General features: G+C 40.6%; 2 protein-coding genes across 2 annotated transcripts; both read left to right on the top strand.

The window, feature by feature from the left end:
* Window positions 1-966: 966 nt before the first annotated feature.
* casr (calcium-sensing receptor) lies at window positions 967-5,340 on the top strand (the record flags this gene model as incomplete). The annotated part of the gene is made up of 6 exons (XM_083889427.1): window positions 967-1,154; window positions 1,238-1,544; window positions 2,693-3,526; window positions 3,607-3,837; window positions 3,995-4,118; window positions 4,211-5,340. Exons 1-6 carry the CDS (start codon window positions 970-972, stop codon window positions 5,338-5,340), a joined length of 2,811 nt encoding a protein of 936 aa, XP_083745553.1. The 5' UTR covers window positions 967-969.
* Window positions 5,341-15,642: 10,302 nt separating this feature from the next.
* On the top strand, window positions 15,643-18,414 carry b4galt4 (UDP-Gal:betaGlcNAc beta 1,4- galactosyltransferase, polypeptide 4). Its single transcript, XM_083889428.1, has 6 exons — window positions 15,643-15,894; window positions 16,594-16,826; window positions 17,176-17,363; window positions 17,498-17,620; window positions 17,741-17,845; window positions 18,108-18,414. The coding sequence occupies exons 1-6, from the start codon at window positions 15,657-15,659 to the stop codon at window positions 18,235-18,237; spliced, it is 1,017 nt and encodes a 338-aa protein (XP_083745554.1). The 5' UTR covers window positions 15,643-15,656; the 3' UTR covers window positions 18,238-18,414.
* Window positions 18,415-19,433: the final 1,019 nt, after the last annotated feature.

Raw genomic sequence — 19,433 nt, 5'->3', positions numbered from 1 at the left:
ATCCAGCCTATCATTACTTGAAGCGACAGTCAATACTTGCGAACTGTTGAGATAGAATTGTATATTGTTGTTTATTTGAATCTAAAGCGGAAGATTATGTGATTTGTATTTCTTCAATCTGTTCTTCAACCTATTTAATCAACCTGTATTAGAGTGTGAATACTAACAATGGACTCTGGATAATAACTTAAAGATTTTCTTCAATACTTTTGACATTATTAGTAATAATAATAATAATATGGTTAATAATGGGTTTTTTTCAATTAGCTTTTGATATAATAATGAAAACAATGAATTCAAGTAGATTTTATGTGGCTTTGAACTCTTCTTGTTTTGGTAATGCTTAATGGGGGCGAGCAGTGGCTCTTAAAGGCATTAGTAACTTCATTATCACAGCTCTGCCACAGCATTTTTCCAGCAGTATTAGCCAGATGCTGTGAGGCTGCTATGGTGACTGTTCACTGGCCACAGCGTGAGAATGAACATTTGCAGGAAAGAGGGTTATTAGAGTGTGACTTCACTCTCGGCTCATGAAAATCCTGTCTATTTTGGTTCAGGTGGACATTTCAAGCGACATGACCCACATTCCAAATCATCTAATTTTAGAGATTTTATAGAACTCTCAAAAGACTTACATAATTGCATAGCCCTTAATGACAGCCATAGGTCATGTTGGCCTCAAACATCATTATTCTCCCCATCTTCTAGTTGTGGATAAATAGGAATCAGAGATTTCACTTAACATACATATTTTTTGGGAATGAATTGTGATGATGAGATGGAGACCATTTTGATAACTCTTAAACAAGTTCTTTGTTTTTTTTCAACAGGAAATAATATTATCAGCATAAACATGAATGGCACAAAGGTACACAGGTGGCGGATTTGTAGGACAAGATTATACTGAGAATATCTTCACTCTGGGCAATTGTGGAAAAATAAACCTGTCCACAAGAACAAGAAATAAAGATGAGACTAGTTCTGTATTATCTGATACTCTTGGGGTCCAGTTACGTGATTTCTTCATATGGGCCCCACCAAAGAGCACAGATGACTGGTGATATTTTACTCGGAGGTCTTTTCCCAATACACTTTGGTGTCTCATCTAAAGACCAAGACCTTGCAGCTCGGCCAGAATCCACACAGTGTACCAGGTAATACCTATAGTTGAGATTGGTATATGTGTTGGCCAAACAGCATTTTTTCAACTCTTCTAAATGTAATGTTGCTCTTACAGGTTTAATTTCCGGGGTTTCCGTTGGCTCGAGGCCATGATTTTTGCAATCGATGAGATTAACAACAGCAGCACTGTCCTGCCCAACATCACTCTGGGCTACAGGATATTTGACACATGCAACACTGTGTCAAAGGCACTCGAGGCAACCCTTAGCTTTGTGGCCCAAAACAAGATTGACTCCTTGAATTTAGATGAATTTTGTAACTGCACTGATCACATCCCATCAACCATTGCAGTAGTAGGAGCAGCTGGATCTGCAGTCTCTACGGCGGTTGCAAATCTCCTGGGTCTTTTTTACATTCCTCAGGTGAGTAAATGAACAGTAACATTAATACACCTAATTTGTGGCCTTAAAGGTCCAGTGTGTAAGAATTGGTAAGAATTATGGTAAGAGTGCAGGGTGCAGCAAATGAATGACTACTCTAAGGAAACTATGGCAGGCTTCACATACCAGAAAGAATGTAAAGACTTTCACACCTTTCTTCAATCTTAAACTGTCTCTGTCATTTCCTCTTCACTGGTGGACACATCAGTTTTAGGTGGGCAAAGCTGTAGGTAAGATATTGAGGTGAAATGCCGATTTTCCACGACATAGTCCCTGTACAACTAGCACGGCACTGCGTGGCACTGCTTGACAGTACATGGTTTGGTTGGTTTTCCATTACACTATAGTAGCTCTTCAACATGGACGGGGTCATCATAGCATGGCTGCATGCTGTGATTTAATTTTATACGCGACACACACAAACGAGTGACTTGTAAAGTAGGTGTTTTTGATGTACTGAATCATTAGAATCGGTAACTTAAAAAGATTTGTTCAGCACTTCCTGTATGACCGAAGCGCAGATTCCGTCTGGCACAGTCACTGAACTGAAATACAGGGGCGGGGGTTGTGATGCGGCTTGCCACTGATGATCGCGGGCTCTCAGCAGTGCTGTCGCTGAATACCTCAGAGTCCTCTGTTTAATATTGACATTTCGGCATTGTTCGTTTTGATTCTTGTGTCGGACATCTTGCTCATGCCTCTTCCAGTGACGATGTCACATTTTAGTATTGCTCAGCTCACTTGGAACTTCGCCAGAGCAGGTACTAAAAAGGTATCAGGTACCAGGTACTATCGCTAATGGAAAAGCAAAAAAAAACCCTGCAGTGATGAGACGAGTTGTGCTGGGATCATGTAGTGGAAAAGCGGCATTAGAGGCTATTCACCATTGATTGCGTAGTAAGCTCCTGCTTCAGAATGTGATGTCAGTTTGGGCTGTTGTAGACACGTCAGCTCAAGATGCGGCCTCCGTAAAGCAAGCCCCTTACCTGAAGCATATATCAAAGGCTGATTCTAAGATGATTTTATTATTTAAAAATGCAATTATACATTTATACAAACATAATTATTGGTAGTACATTCAATTCCTATAAATAATACTTTCCAATCAACTGAAATGTTCCCTGTTGCAGATCAGCTATGCATCTTCTAGCCGTTTACTGAGCAACAAGAATCAATACAAATCCTTCATGAGGACCATTCCTTCAGATGAGTACCAGGCCACAGCTATGGCAGATATCATTGAATACTTCGAATGGAACTGGGTCATTGCTGTGGCCTCAGATGATGACTATGGACGCCCAGGGATTGAAAAGTTTGAGAAGGAAATGGAGGAGCGAGACATCTGCATTCACCTAAATGAACTTATCTCACAGTACATTGAGTATCATGAAATCCAAGCTCTAGTTGACAGGATTGAGAACTCCACAGCTAAAGTAATTGTTGTGTTTGCCAGTGGACCAGATATTGAGCCTTTAATTAAAGAGATGGTGAGGAGAAACATCACCGATCGCACCTGGTTGGCCAGTGAAGCATGGGCAAGTTCCTCTCTTGTTGCTAAGCCAGAGTATCTTGATGTTGTAGCCGGAACTATTGGCTTTGCACTTAAGGCGGGGCACATTCCTGGCTTTAGAGAGTTCTTACAACAAGTCCAACCAAAGAAAAACAGTCATAATGAATTTGTCAGGGAGTTTTGGGAAGAAACCTTCAACTGTTATTTGGAGGACAGCCCAAGACTGCAAGAAAGTGGCAGCACTAGTTTCAGGCCTCTGTGCACAGGGGAGGAAGACATCAAAAGTGTTGAGACTCCATACCTGGACTACACACACCTTCGGATCTCCTATAATGTGTATGTTGCAGTGTATTCCATTGCACAGGCCCTGCAGGACATACTGACCTGCACACCTGGACATGGACTTTTTGCCAACAATTCATGTGCAGATATAAAGAAAATGGAAGCATGGCAGGTAATACATTTTCCCATAACCATGGCAGTGAATTAACAATTTCTTTACATGTGACTCATCCAAATGTGTCTGCATTACAGGTCCTAAAGCAGCTCAGACATCTGAACTACACCAACAGTATGGGGATAAATATCCACTTTGATGAGAATGCAGACTTAGCAGCAAACTACACTATCGTAAACTGGCATAGATCGACTGAAGATGGCTCTGTGCTGTTTGAGGAGGTTGGATTCTACAATATGCATGCTAAGAGAGGAGCTAAACTGTTCATTGACAAAACAAAGATTCTGTGGAATGGGTACAGCCCAGAGGTCAGTGTAGCAGCTTTTTTTAATTTATTTTTTATCATTGATGCATTCCTGTCTTTCCTTTCACTGAGTCTGATTTTCTTCTCCTGGCATGAGACCTTGAATTGGCAGTTGGTATTTGTGATGTGATAATTTACTGCTATAATGTTGCATTGTACAGGTGCCATTTTCTAACTGCAGTGAGGATTGTGAACCTGGCACAAGAAAGGGGATCATAGATAGTATGCCCACATGCTGCTTTGAATGCACTGAGTGCTCAGATGGAGAGTACAGTATTCACAAAGGTAGTAGGAATTGAAACATTGACAAACTGTTTCCATCAAAGTTACACATTGCGACAACTATATTTTAACACATTTATTTCTTATTTCTACAGATGCCAGTGTTTGCACCAAGTGTCCGAATAATTCCTGGTCCAATGGGAACCACACATTCTGCTTTCTGAAAGAAATTGAGTTTCTCTCCTGGACTGAACCTTTTGGAATAGCTTTGGCCATATGTGCAGTACTGGGTGTTGCCTTGACAGGCTTTGTAATGGCAGTCTTTGTCAGATTTCGCAACACGCCAATAGTGAAGGCCACAAATCGAGAACTTTCCTATGTCCTCCTGTTTTCACTTATCTGTTGCTTCTCCAGCTCTCTCATCTTCATTGGTGAGCCACAGGATTGGACGTGTCGTTTGCGCCAACCTGCCTTCGGGATAAGTTTTGTTCTCTGTATCTCCTGCATCCTTGTGAAAACTAATAGAGTACTTTTGGTATTTGAAGCCAAGATCCCTACAAGTCTTCATCGTAAATGGTGGGGGTTAAACCTGCAGTTTCTGTTAGTGTTTCTTTGCACATTTGTCCAAGTCATGATATGTGTGGTCTGGCTTTACAATGCCCCACCCTCTAGTTACAGGAATTATGACATTGATGAAATCATTTTTATCACTTGTAACGAGGGCTCTGTAATGGCTCTTGGGTTTCTTATTGGTTATACGTGCATCCTGGCAGCTATATGTTTCTTCTTTGCCTTTAAATCACGGAAACTTCCAGAAAACTTCACAGAAGCTAAGTTCATCACTTTTAGTATGCTTATATTCTTTATTGTTTGGATCTCTTTTATTCCTGCTTACTTTAGTACCTACGGCAAGTTTGTTTCAGCAGTGGAGGTCATTGCTATACTGGCATCCAGTTTTGGGATGTTGGCCTGTATCTACTTCAACAAGGTCTATATCATCCTTTTCAAACCATCCCGTAACACCACAGAGGAGGTGAGATGCAGCACTGCAGCCCATGCTTTCAAAGTGGCTGCAAAAGCTACACTAAAACATAGCAAAACTACACGAAAAAAGTCCAGCAGCATTGATGGGTCTTCTGCCTCGACCCCATCCTCATCCAGCAGCCTGAAGACTAACGGTAATGACTTGACTTCAGGAAAACATCAGCCAAGGGTGAGCTTTGGCAGTGGAACAGTTACTTTGTCTTTGAGTTTTGAAGAGTCAAGAAGGAGTTCTTTAATGTAATAGCATACTGTATGGGTGGATGTGTCATATCTTAACATCATCAGTCCCATTAATAAAGTGTTTTGTGTGTGTTTTTTTTTTTGTAAAGCCTTTTCCTTTTTTCTTTTGACATTTTGAAATATTGTGTTTTACTCCACGTCTGTACTTGACCTGAATTCTGTTATGCAATTATGTGTACGAAGCCTGCTAATTACAATAAAATATTTAGTCAAATTAAATTAATTTCATCACATCTCAAGTTTTGTTGTTCTTTGGATATAGATATGTGAAGTCTATCTATCTGCCTGGCTGCTTGCCAATGTGGCTTTTCTGTTCCTCAAGAATTTGGCAGAATTGATCCACGAGGTTTAATATTTTGTAGGGTAGTCAATATTTTTCTAAAGAAAATGAACATGCGGATTCAGTTTTTAGAGCATTTTGGTGTAAGGCTTTCACAGAAAACTCTGCTTGCTTTTCACAGGCCTCTGCCAACAGCAAATAGCACAGGTCTATCTCACAAGTAAATGTCATTCTCACTATAGGCCTACACCACACTCACTTATCATGAATTTACAATAGAGGTAGTAGTTTGAACGGAAGGCATCTCTGCCTGACCGTCAACTGCGAACACAAAGTTGTAAATATTCTTTAGGACTCCTGCTCTATTGCAATTGAACAATCACGTAATATTTACGACACAAAAGGGAACATCGTGCAAAAATACAGTGGTATGCAAAACTTTATTTCACTTCTCAAATATCACTGTTCTTGTCTCCTGTATGATAAATTTAACTGAAATTTCTCATTCAAACAACCAATGATTTATAAAGGAAAATCATGAAAATTTACAGGGGTGCCCAAACTTTTGCATAACACCGAATATGTTGCAGGCCTTTATCATATACAATTAATACGATTTGATTGTAAAACTCATTCTTGTCTCAATCATTGTCAAAGAACACGGTGCCGAGTGGAGAACGCCCGTCGTTGAAGAACAGCACCGGGACCCATAAAGACGCCACCACAATGAGCGAGCCGAAGCCGAGAGCCAACGGGGCCGTTAAAGGGCGAAAGAGGCCACTACAACGGAGGAGCCGAGGACAAGAGCTAAACGGTAAGCTGTGAGTAAAGTGGAGCTGTGTGGACTACTGGTAAAAAGACCAACAGTCGCTAAAGAGACCACAAAGAAGTCAACGCTGCGCTACGAAAGGAGGCTAGCAGCTGCTGAGTAGCCGATGTGTGTCGTCTCTGCTGAGACACGACATCGCTGGCCAAGGACGAATCGCCGCTGCTGCTGAGACTTGACATCGCTGCCGAGACTCCACGTCGTGAGCCGAGAATCGAAGCCACAGGGTGAGCAAGTATCGTTGTTGTCAAGGCTGGACTTCCAACTACCTATCTACCTTTGATCCTTTCAATCAAAGCGATTCTATTTCTGAAGTGAATCAGGAGCTAAGAGAGAAGTAAGATAGCTGCCAATGAGCCAGAATTGCGAAACCTGGAGCAGGAGTGGTCCAGAGCACGAAACATCCTTACGACACGCATGTACCATCTTAATGCCGTGGCTAGTTTACCAAACGAGAGTAAACCTTCAAAAGATATGACAATACTGTGCATTGATTATAGGAATTTCCTTGACACCAGCTTTCAATATGTCACGGCACTGGATCGACTGTGAGATTGAGGCAGGTGGTTCAGGGTTAGAATCTTGGTGTCTCCCGATGGATCCCCGCCAGCGGAGAAGTGGCTGGCTTGTACAGGGAGAGCCCCTATTCCAGCAAAGTGGGAGGCAACACTGACAGTGAAATAACTCAAAATTGCATTCCTAGACCTGTGCCTGGACGCTTAACAGGCTCATTGTCAGCAAAGACGAGGCCTCTAGATTGCTGCGGTGCTATGGTAGAGTCCAGAGTTTCAGCCAGGGAGAGCCCGGCGTTCCCCCTGGAGTACCCTTAGTCCCCCACAATGCCTGGGTCAGCATCCTCCTCGCGCAGGAAGCCCACAAAATTAACCACAAGGGCGTTGCTGGAACACTGCTCCAAGCGAGGTCCAAAGCATGGGTAGTTCAGGGGCCTAGGGTCATCAGAAAGGTAATTGACTCTTGCGTGCACTGCCGTAAAACCAAAGCAAGAATTTGCAAAAAGGTAATGAGTGACCTCCCCCTTGAACGAACTCAACCAGCCTCTCCGTTTGAGTTAACGGCCCTTGACCTCTTCGGCCCCTACGATATCAGAGACACTGTAAAACGGAGAATGAAGATGAAAGTGTGGGGTGCAGCTGTATGACATCAAGAGCAGTACGTGCTGACGTCGTAGAAAACTTGTCAACAGAAGGGTTCTTGAAAATGTACCAGGCTCTCAGGTGCCACCCAAGAAAGCTCTGGTCAGATCAAGGGACTAACTTTGTGGGCGCCAGGCCAGTGCTAAAGGAACTTTTTATAAGTTTCTAAATAACATCGATAAGAACCAGGTCCAGTAAAGGTAGCAGCTACAGGGACTGATTGGACTTGGGTGTTTCACCCAGCAGACTCTCCACACAGAACGGAGCAGCTGAAGCAGCAGTCTGTGTACTCAAAAGGGCACTGAGTAAAGTTGGTGAGGAGGGCAACCTGACAGCACTGGAGTTCCAAACCCTCCTCTACCTAGCAGCCAATCTGTCTAATAAGAGACCTATCGGAGCCAGAGCCCAGGTACGAGATGAGTTGGTAGGAGTTATCACTCTCAACAAACTCCTGCTAGGTCGCACTGGGCCTAGCGGGGACACTCAAGGATTTGAGTATCCAACCTATCCACTCGTAAGACTGAGAGCGATTCAAATTGAAGTCAACAAGTTCTGGAAATGGTGGAGCCAGCTGGCGGGCCCAAGCCTTTTTGTCTGGTAGAAGTGGCACACCTACTAGAAATATTGCAGTTGGAGACTGGTGGGGCCGACCAGAACGCATTGACTGTTCAGGCTGCGTCGAGTCAAAGTATGTCAGTAGTGAGAACCTGCCAAAGTTGACCAGTCTCTGGCGGGCATTGCAAGAGAGGCCAGGGGGTGGAAAACTGTCCCTTCACCTTCCTCCACAGGGATGTCAGGTGGCTGGTAGTCCTACTACCAGTGGAGGAGCAGAAATAAATAGTCCCCACCACGTGGTGTGTTTCGGTTATGGATCAAGACCCCCCCTCCACCAGACAGAGTGTTTTGGTGAAGGTTACCATGAGGACATTAATTAACATGTAATCAGTATTGTATATTGTTTATGGAACAAATCATGCACACCATGTGTAATGTGCGTTCCTATTTAAGGATGTAACTTTGTGTACTTTTAAGTAAATGTCACGCCTGCTCGAATCTTGTAATCATTATAACTGTTTTAATTAGTTGCTGGGGCTTACTTGGGTTCAAGAACCAGGAAGCCAAGTGGGAGGTGAAGAACTTTCTCGCGGTTATTGAGCATGTGCAGTGTGAAATCAAAGCGTGATTGTGATCAAAGCAGTCGTCATCAAAGCTTTGTTGACCAAAGCACTTGTGTATAGCTAATCCTTTTGTCACGATCTCACCTGCACCTTCCTCTCAATTTTATTATTATTGTTGTATTGTTGTGGCTGCTGCTCTCCTTCCCACTCTGACTCTGCAGGAGGCGTGACTGATTACTGCCAGACACCGGTGATCGTCTACACCTGCGCGGCTCCGCCTCACCTGCTCCGGATGAGCAATCAGCGGAGCTTAAAGGCGGAGTAATTCCTCCTCACCGGTGTCAGATCGTTCTCGTACTTTCATGGGTAAAGTCATGCCATTGCTCGCTCGCTATACTTACCTTGAAAAGATACTCACCACTCCGTCTCCGCTCCAGGTCGTCACGTCTCCTGCTGGTCGTCTTCTCCTGGCTACTCTGGTTACCTTCTCCCCTGGAATATCCAAGCCACGTCGTGAGTTAAGACTTCCTCAAGCTGGACTCTCCCTGCGCCCTGAGTCAGCTCCCCTCGCAGCCGCTGCAAAGACTTTATTCTTTTTCACTCTTCGCACTATCCACTATCACTTCCCCGTTTGGGAAGTCGTTTTGTGTTACCCCCCTTTTTGTAATAAAAGTATTGTTTGAAAGAACCTGTCGTCATCGTCTGCTTTCGGGTCCACGCCACCAACCATAACACCTTTATTTGTTTGTCTTCATCTGTAACTGAGTGATCATCAGAACCTGTATGCTTTGTCTGTTTACAACAGTGTGTATCAGATTGATAATGGCACATTTTCCATGTTGTTACATATTCATTCCTTGATATATTTGAGTCTGCTGTCTAATGTAGGCTTCAGCTGCAGAATATGAAGATCCTGAGGTCGCCATCTGATGTTGGTCGATATACCATGGTGTTTCACATTCGGGACATTGGCAATGAAATTGACATGTACAGGTCAGTAAATGTCATGTTGCGGGTAATATGTTCTGCATTTTTCAGCATTTTTCAGATGGTCATGAACATAATCTTGATAACAAAGTTAAAGTTTTGTGTCTGTGTGAAAGTTTAAAAACATGTGTGATAGAAACATATTTAAGGCAAAACATTTATACCAATCCTTTGTTACATCTCAAAAGCGAGTTTGTACAGTGCATAAACATGATATTGTTTTTCTGAACCTTTCTTATATTGATATAAATTAAATTTATAATGCAATATAACCTACCATTCAAAGGTTTGGGGTCACCTATACAATTATTTTTGTGTTTTCCATTAAAAGTCATACTTTTATTCATCAAAAGAGTTGCAAAATGAAAAAATATAAACAAGACATTGACAAGATTAGAAATAATAATTTTTATTCAATATAATAATTTTGCCCTTCAAACTTTGCTTTCATCAAAGAACCGGCAAAACTGTTTTCAGCTGTGCTAACATAGCTGCACAAGGGTTTTCAAGGGTTTTCTAATCATCCAATAGCCTTCTAACGTGATTAGCAAACACAATGTACCATTAGAACACTGGAGAGATAGCTGGAAATGGGCCTCTGTACACCTATGTACATATTTCTGATTCATTTGATGTTTTATTCAGTGAAAAAAGTTATTTTCCTTCAAAAATAAGGACAAGTGACCCCAAACTTTTGAACGGTAGTGTATATAAAAAGTGATATTTGATTTTAAACTGCCAGGCCTGTGTGGGCAGACAATTCACTACATTCAACCGCACAAAATGCTGATTGATGTAACTGGTTTGAATATTTAAATAGTCAGAGCTATTTGCATATTGTTGCAGATGAAGCTGCTTCCATTCCGTCTCATTACTGCTGTGTTTTCATTATGGTAAGGTTCAGTTTGGTACAGTACGGTTTGCAACGGTGAAGCCCTGCGTTTCGACTGAGAACATTACCTTTACTTGGTAGGCGTGGTGTCGGCTGTGCCCAATGGCCATATAGCGTGACGCCTTAACGTTGACGACATTGAATGCGACACAATAGACATCCAGCTGCTCTTTTTTTCCTGCACAGTTTGTTGCTGTTTGTCTCAACAAGATGTCGAGCTTTATATGAGAATAAACTGTGGACCCTTGAAGATGTTCTAGCTCCATCCTGATCACACGGGACCATTTTACTATTCTGAATAGAAACACAAACAAATACATACCATACCGTACCAAACTGCTCGGTGAAAACACTGCTAAAGCGTCCTGTCTGTGCCAGTTTAGGGTTGCAAAGTCTGAAAGTAAGGTGATTTAAAGCTGCTTGGGTGTTTCAAGGCACTGAGATGGTCTATTACTGTCTCTGTTGAGATGTTTTCTTGAAATTAGCATGTCCACGACAAAACATAACATATCATTTGATGAAAAGTGAACAATGGATCAATTCACAAGAATGAGGTACATTAAAGCTGTAATGTTTGACCCCTAGATGGCAGAATCGCAGAGCAGTAGTCTATTACACTACACAGAAAAAAAACTCTATTTTCACTTCACCCCAGTGAATTATTGTTTTTACTTGGTTGGTCTGTCTGTCTGTGCTTCCGCACTTGCACTTGGCGATATGACCAACAGAGGCCGCCAGAGGCTTGTTGCTTGAATGGGGTGAAGTCTGCCATCTCTGATTGCCTTGTTTTTAAACTTAGTATAAATCAAATGATTATTATTTTGTAACTCCAAAAATTATGTTTGTTTTTTACTAGAAGAGAAATGTATGATTATTGTCACAGTATATGTTGCAATTTAAAGAGGACATGATTACAGTAGGATTCAAACTTGAAATGATGCCCATGTTTATTTAATGTTATTAAGTTTTCTACTATAAAACAAAACCCTATATAAAAAAAAAAGTCTTGCTAGATTTGAAACTGCTTCCAAGCTTGAAGGGGAAAAATGATTCTAAACCACTGGCTGACTCAAAAATGTTTTTTGGCTGCTTTACAGAATTTAGGAACCTTGTTCATCTTTGGATAAACAGAATGTTTTTGTAAAGTATTTTTTGTGCATCATAATAAGATGATTTCATATATTTTTGATGGTGATCCTTACATGCTTGATTTCTAGGCAAACATTAATGGGTGGTGGAATTTTATATATCAGTTAAAGGTGCATTTTGTAATAAATCTAAAGCAACTGGCCATAAAATCCTCCTAATATGTCACAGAGACTCAGGAATAATGTTCATATAACAAACTGAACTCACCAACAACAACAGTACAGACAAAATATTTCCATTAAAAAAAATATTTTGCACACTGCAAATTATGTTTATGTTGTGAAATCATGTTTTGGCATGTGGCGCCACCTACCACCATCTACCAACCATTGCAGTCAGTAGAGTCTCAGCTGCCGAGCAACCACGTGTTGCCAGTTACGTCAGAAAAGGAAACCTAAAAGACCTTGGTATTTTGAATTTGAATGTAGTAACCGTTATTGGCCACATTTTTACATATGGCGCCTTTAAATGTTTTAAATTATATTCGCAAAGTTTTATCATGTGAAGAAATTTCCATACACACTTGCTTTAATCATTGCGATCTGTGCGCTTTATACCTATAATAAGATTTAATGCATTTCGAGTGTAGTTTCTTGCACTGTTCCGCTCATGAATGAATGTTTTCTACTTTTTATTTGAATATGTTGAAAGTGCACAGGTTATACTGCAATGTCTTTTGTTAAACAACTGCAGCAAAGAAAATGTGTCACTGACATATGACTGTGTCATAGTTTATGACTATATATGACTACTACATTGAAAGGGATGTCATATACGTTTGGATTAATTATCAATTAGAGGATTGATCATGAGTTGATTTTGAATGACATGTTATGTTTTGAATGGTGAATGAAAAAACGATTTTACAATTACGCTGGTATGTCTTCTATTTGTCTCAATTGTGCCATTATTTTGTGTGTCAGTGAAAGCAGCTACCATTTTTGGCCCCACAATGCTCAGAAATGTGCCTGAATATCACTGTTAGTTACTTTTGCACTGACTCAAATAAAAATAGACACAATATTCTGTCTCACGTGTCCGTGTTGTGACGTAGACAAGCTGACAGATAGCTAACAATCCAAAGAACGACAGAGTCCAGTGTTCAGTGTTTCAGGATCTTTAGTGAAGTTCAAAGATAATCCACTTTACACTTTCTTGTCTTTTCTCTTCCATTCTTTTCCTTTTTTCTTTTTGTAAAACTGTATGAAATAACACAAAATAGAATTGTTCAAATAAACATTCACATATAAACTTGTGAATAAATTGTTGTCACATAATGCTGTATGTAACTTCCGGTTAGCTAACAGAGAGCGCAAGCTAACATTGTACAACACTATTATCATAATCACACACCCACGTATGTCTTCATTACAAACATTACACAGGCATGGAACTTACAGACGATGCTTTCCGAAGGCACGACGTAGTAGTAAACAGCGTTTAATGGCACGTAACTCTCCAGCGTGGAAGCGGTATGCGCTCAACTGTCCGTAGTAAAGCGTAATGTCATAACTGCCGTGCGGCGAACGGGCGGAAACTCCCTTTCAAAATAAAAGACCTCTGGATTCTCGACAATGAAACGGCACACACAATGTCAGAGTATATTCGTAAATGAGGGAAGATTTTTTGTTTTTTACAGAGTATCTGTAATGTACATACTATATTTGTATTTGTGTGTACATATACAGTAGACTGATTAGTAAAAAACATACTCATACTAAATTCTAAATGTCTACTTCACTTACTCACTTCTTTCTTTACTTCTTCCTTTTCTTTTCTTTCATTCAAGAAGTGAACCATGTTTTAAATAAAACACATGCCAATTCATTTCATGTTAAGTACATATACAATTATGAATTCACATAATTCAAAACCACATTTTGCTGAATCATTACTCAGCTATTCATTCAAAAATGTCCTTGTCACTTCTGTCTAAGCTGTTTGTGGCTGTTTAACATAATGCGTGTACCACTGACGCAATTATTTTTCTCAAAGAGTCATGTTAGTGGTGACTTTTTTATATATATTTAGGACTATTATTTTGAAAACCACCTACCAGAATATGTTGCTGAATCGTCATGTGAACGCTTTTATTTTGAAACGCAACCAGCGGAAGTGTGTGTGAACTGTTTTGATAATTGTAAGTGACGATTGTCGATTTGGTTAATGTTTGCTCATGTCCAATATAAATAAATCACACTGCAGAGTAAATAAAAACACCTTACCGGCGCTGTCTACTATTGGCCAGTGATTAGCACTGACTCAATTGACTGGGGGAGGACGTATTGAACGTCTGTAGCAGTTAAAACAACTCTGAAGCACCTCATCTCCATTCGCTTGTCGGCTACCCGCTAGATTAAATTAAGGACATCTACAAACTAAAGGTGAGTTCGCGGTGATATGTTCTGCAGAGAAATAAGAGTTTTCGACGGAAAGCACCGTCCTGTTAATTTGAGGCATTTTGTGAACAGCTGCTCGTACCACGGCGGTGCTGAGAGCTAGCCTATGTTAGCATGTCCTCATCCACAAACAGGATGATGGAGACATAGTAGAAGTATAGCAAACAGTATAGCAACAATTCGGACCATGTTTTCCGTTACTGTAAACCTTTACTGCGTGATTTGACAGCCAAGCCATGACTATTATTATTTCTAGTTTGTTATATGCTTCGTGTTTGGTAGCTGAAGTACGCGTAGCTGCTGTTACAATACCATTGCTTGGCATGCTTGACTTTGTGTGTTTTTCCTATGATTATCGCGATAACATTTATCGCCCTTCACGAAGTGGTTGTCATTATTGTTGAAACCAATTTAAGCTGCGGCCATCTGGACATGTTCGAGACTTTTTTTCAGTTAATTAGTGGCAAAATCGAGCCTCTGTAGACCAGATACCTGTCTACAGTCGTTGAACAATGCAGGTCGCTCACCCCTGACCCACTTTAATTTTGGGGGGGACTTCAGGGAGTATTCTGTCCCCAATCTACATTTTTTGGTTGACTGTCTTTGAATGACTGAAAACATACAGGCTGCCCACTGTGGCACTTCAAAACAAATCAGCAATTCGCTGCAAATTCACCTCAATCAGTTGTTTTGTGTGTGCTTAAACGCTGTGTAATATTATTGTAGGACTATCGCTTGTTTTGATTTGACAGTATGTTTTTTGGGTATGGTGTTGTTTGTGCTACACAGTTGACAGCTGTTGTTTCCAACTTTTTCATGTATTACTATTTCCAGGTGCAGGCTGATGATTGATTTGTCGAGCATGTTTATTGGCCCTGTTTCAGTTAACTGGTGGCGAAACCAAGCCTCTGTTGACTGGATACCTGTCTGTACAGCCCTTAAATTGAACAATGCAGGTCGTTCAAACTCAACCAGATCAGAACCAGGTTACCAACGTGCTTATATAGCCAGCTGATTATCCAGTTCTGTCCTGCTGTCTGATCACCAGATGAGCCACACCCCACTGCCACAGTGGCATATACACAGGTGTACAGTTACTGAGTATAAGATAACCAGGGAGCCTTTTGGGATGTGGTAAGAGAATACAGAAAAGATAAACACCTTTGTCCACTTTTTGTTGTTTGTTGGGTAAGGTAACTTCTCATCTGTTGTTTTATATGCCTTGTAACCATTTACAACTATAACCTGTTCCGTCAGTGTGTAGTTTTGCCCAAGAAGACGTGGAAGGCTACGGTGTTGACACCTTAGTATTTTTTTTAACATACTTTCTCTCTCAATCCACTTACAGATCACAGATGACTGGATCTCTTCAGATTGGACTATGAAGATTCAGCGATGGAATCACAACAATAAATCTTTGGTACTGCAGAGATAATATCAATGACTAGCTGATTGGACACTGTCATTGTCTCTCATTAAACTAGTCAATCAGCTATGGCCTTCTTTTTTCAAATGAACAGGATTTTACGCAAGTATTTTCTACCACTCTTTCTCTTGCTCTCACTGCTGGTATGGTTTACAGCTTTTTCAGGTGGAAAGTTGAAATCTTTTCACATTAATTTAGCTCCAACACAAACTCTTTACAAAGACAACAGTCTAAAGGATGAACTCCTCATCTTGGAAACAGGATCAAATCACAGTGACACTCAAATGCCAAAAGGGGAATGCCCGCAGGAGTCACCATTGCTTCGTAAGTATATGCCAACATACAGGTTACATGCAACGTAATAATTGTGTACTTTGTTATTTTGACTGTACTTAGTTTAGTCACCAACAATCTTTTTGATCTGGGATTTAGTTTGTCCTATTACACTGACTTCATGACAGCATAGATGTATACAATAGTGCAAGAGTAGATCATGAATGCATGCTATTTATGTCGATTATTTAGCGCCATAAACACCCGGTGACTACAGTAGAGGTTAGCTTTGCAAAACTGATGCTACTAATGTATAATGAAAAATTGCAAAAAAAACAACATGTTTTGCATTGCCCCGTGACTTAATCTGCTGCCTGTTATGACATTGTTATGACGTTATGCCTGACGTGATCAGTTCACCACATGTATTTACACTTGGTATTTACCTGCATTAACCTGTCCACATCAAGATCGACCCACCCACACAAAACCTCCCCCTCTCTGTGCTAACATATCAACAGCGACAACGGCAATGTCCGCATCACGTGAAGTCATGCTATTGTATGGACTCCTTTTGCTTTTTGATGCAGTGGAAGAAGTCTTTCACAAGCAGAAACCCGACAAAAGCAGATGAGAATGTGCAGTTTTAATACGAACTGAATGCGATCAGATCACAGAAAACCATTTGTGGTGTAAAGGGGAGAGCTGACTAGCATCTGACACTTAAATTTTATAACTCTGTTTCTCTAGGGGGTGCTGTGAAGCTGTCGTTTGAACCCTCTCTGACACTGAAGGATGTGGAGGAGGAGAACAAAGTAGTGACTCAAGGAGAGTATGAGCCTTCAGACTGTACATCGAGACAGAGCGTAGCGGTCCTCATTCCTCATCGAAACCGAGAGAGACACCTACTCTACATCCTGCACCACCTGCACCCTTTCCTGCAGAGGCAGCAATTACATTACAGCATTTATATAATCCAACAGGTATTGTTTTGCTAATATCACATCATTTTATATTCTAAAATATTGTCAGACCACTGCACTTAGGTTTTCTGAATCTGTGTGTGTGTGTTGCTTGTGCGAATGGTCAAGTTAGAGAAAGGTAGTTGGGCTCTGTTTGGACCTGGACCAGGTGTGTATACAAGGTATATACAATGTTCTTTAGGAAGAAACTTAAATTACTTCTGTTGTGATCTCGCGTTATAAAATTAACTTGACCTTCAAGATGGGGCGGGGCACCCCCAATATTTATGTATGTATGGGAAAGTATGGGAAACACTACTGTAACTGGATGATAGCAGACTGATTGTATTATTTTTTCTTTTTGTTTCAGGCTGGTGATGAAACTTTTAACCGTGCTAAGTTATTGAATGTTGGGTATTTGGAGGCACTGAAGGACTATGACTGGGATTGCTTTATCTTCCATGATGTGGACCTTGTTCCTGAAAATGATCGCAATTTGTACATCTGTGACGAGCAGCCCAAACACTTGGTGGTTGGTCGAAATGCCACAGGATATAAGTGAGTATATGACCATGAGTAGATTCCTTTGGGGGGAAAAAAAAATCAATCAATGGTTGTTGAAGACACAATATTACTTAAGGTTTCATCTTCACATAAGAACTTTTATGTTTTTTCCATTGTTCAACTCAAAGGCTTCACTACAAAGGATATTTTGGGGGAGTCACAGCTTTGACCAAAGACCAGTTTTCTCAAGTGAATGGATTCTCTAACTCTTACTGGGGTTGGGGAGGCGAGGATGATGACCTTCACACCAGGTGAGACAGAAATAAGTGAAAACAATGTTTCCACCACCATGCATCAGATTGATGATGGTGCATTTTCTGTGTTGTTACATATTCATTCCTTGATATATTTGAGTCTGCTGTCTAATGTAGGGTTCAGCTGCAGAAAATGAAGATTGTGAGGCCGCCATCTGATGTTGCTCGATATACCATGGTGTTTCACAATCGGGACAGTGGCAATGAAATTAACATGTACAGGTCAGTAAATGTGTTGTACGTAATATGTTCTGCATTTTTCAGCATATAAATGAAAATTATAATGCAATCTATATAAAAAGTGAAAATGGTTTATGCTCTTTCCCTGCTGTCTATTCTCTCTATTCTATTTATTTTGTTTCTCCGGGCCTTGAGTTCCAAATTTTGTTCATTCCTGTCTGCATGTTGGATTGAAAATAATACACCTTGAATCCTTGAATGCTGTAAATTTAGTCTCTTAAATCCACTTATTTGTCTTCCTCAGGATGGAGTTGCTGAGAAAAACACCGCACGTATGGAGAAAAGACGGACTCAACAGTTGCTCATATAAAACTTTGTCAATACAAAGACTGCCTCTCTATGTGAATGTTACTGTGGACATTGGTAAGCCATAGATTTGAGATTTCCACATAATGCATACATAAGGAATACATAAATATTTGATTTTAAACTGCCAGGCCTGTGTGGGTAGAAAGTTCACAACATTCAACCGCACAAAATGCTCATTGATGTAATTGAATATTTAAATAGTCAGAGCCATTTGCATATTATTGTAGATGAAGCTGCTTCCATTCCGTCTCATTACTGCTGTGTTTTCATTATGGTAAGGTTCAGTTTGGTACAGTACGGTTTGCAACGGTGAAGCCCTGCGTTTGGACTGAGAACATTACCTTTACTTGGTAGGCGTGGTGTCGTATGAGAATAAACTGTGGACGATGAAGACGGACTGGACCATTTTACTATTCCGAATAGAAACACATACAAATACATACTGTACCAAACCAAACCGCTTGGTGAAAACACTGCTAAAGTGTCCTGAAGAACTATCTATGCCTTATTATTTGCCTGTATGATATATTGCAAGGGGCTTTTGACATGCAGGGTCTTTGCACGCACAACTGCTTAAACGAGATTGACATGGTCACAGCATGAATTTGTTGTGCTTTGTTTACAACCCTCTGTGGATACATTGAACCGCACCGGACACCTGAGGATATACCAGTCTGTGGCAGTTTAGGGTTGCAAAGCCTCTGAAAGTAAGGTGATTTAAAGCTGCTTGGGTGTTTCAAGGCACTGAGATGGTTTATTACTGTCTCTCCTGAGATGTTATATTGAAATTAGCATGTCCATGACAAAACATAATATAAGATTTAATGAAAAGTGAATACTGGATCAATTCACAAGAATGAGCTACATTACAGCTGTAATTTTGACCCCAAGATGGCAGAATCCAGTCGCAGAGCAGTAGCATATTACAGTACACATAGAAAAAACTCTTCATTTTCACTTCACCCCAGTGAATTATTGTTTTTACGTGGTCTGTCTGTCTGTGCGTGCTGCACTTGCACTTGACAATATGACCAACAGAGGCCACCAGAGGCTTGTTGCTTGAATGGGGTGAAGTCTGCCATCTCTGATTGCCTTGTTTTTAAACTTAGTATAAATCAAATTTTTATTATTTTTAAATCCACAAATGTTGTTTGTTGTTTACTAGAGAAATGTATGATTATTGTCACAGTGTAGGTTGCAATTTAAAGGGGACATGATTATAGTAGGATTCAAACCTGAAAACAAAATTCCAGAAGTCCTG

The sequence above is a fragment of the Microchirus variegatus genome, assembly GCF_963457635.1.
Source record: "Microchirus variegatus genome assembly, chromosome: 5".
NCBI classification, from domain to species: domain Eukaryota; kingdom Metazoa; phylum Chordata; class Actinopteri; order Pleuronectiformes; family Soleidae; genus Microchirus; species Microchirus variegatus.
Note: the sequence above shows the minus strand (reverse complement) of the source record. Positions and strands in the feature narration are given on the sequence as shown.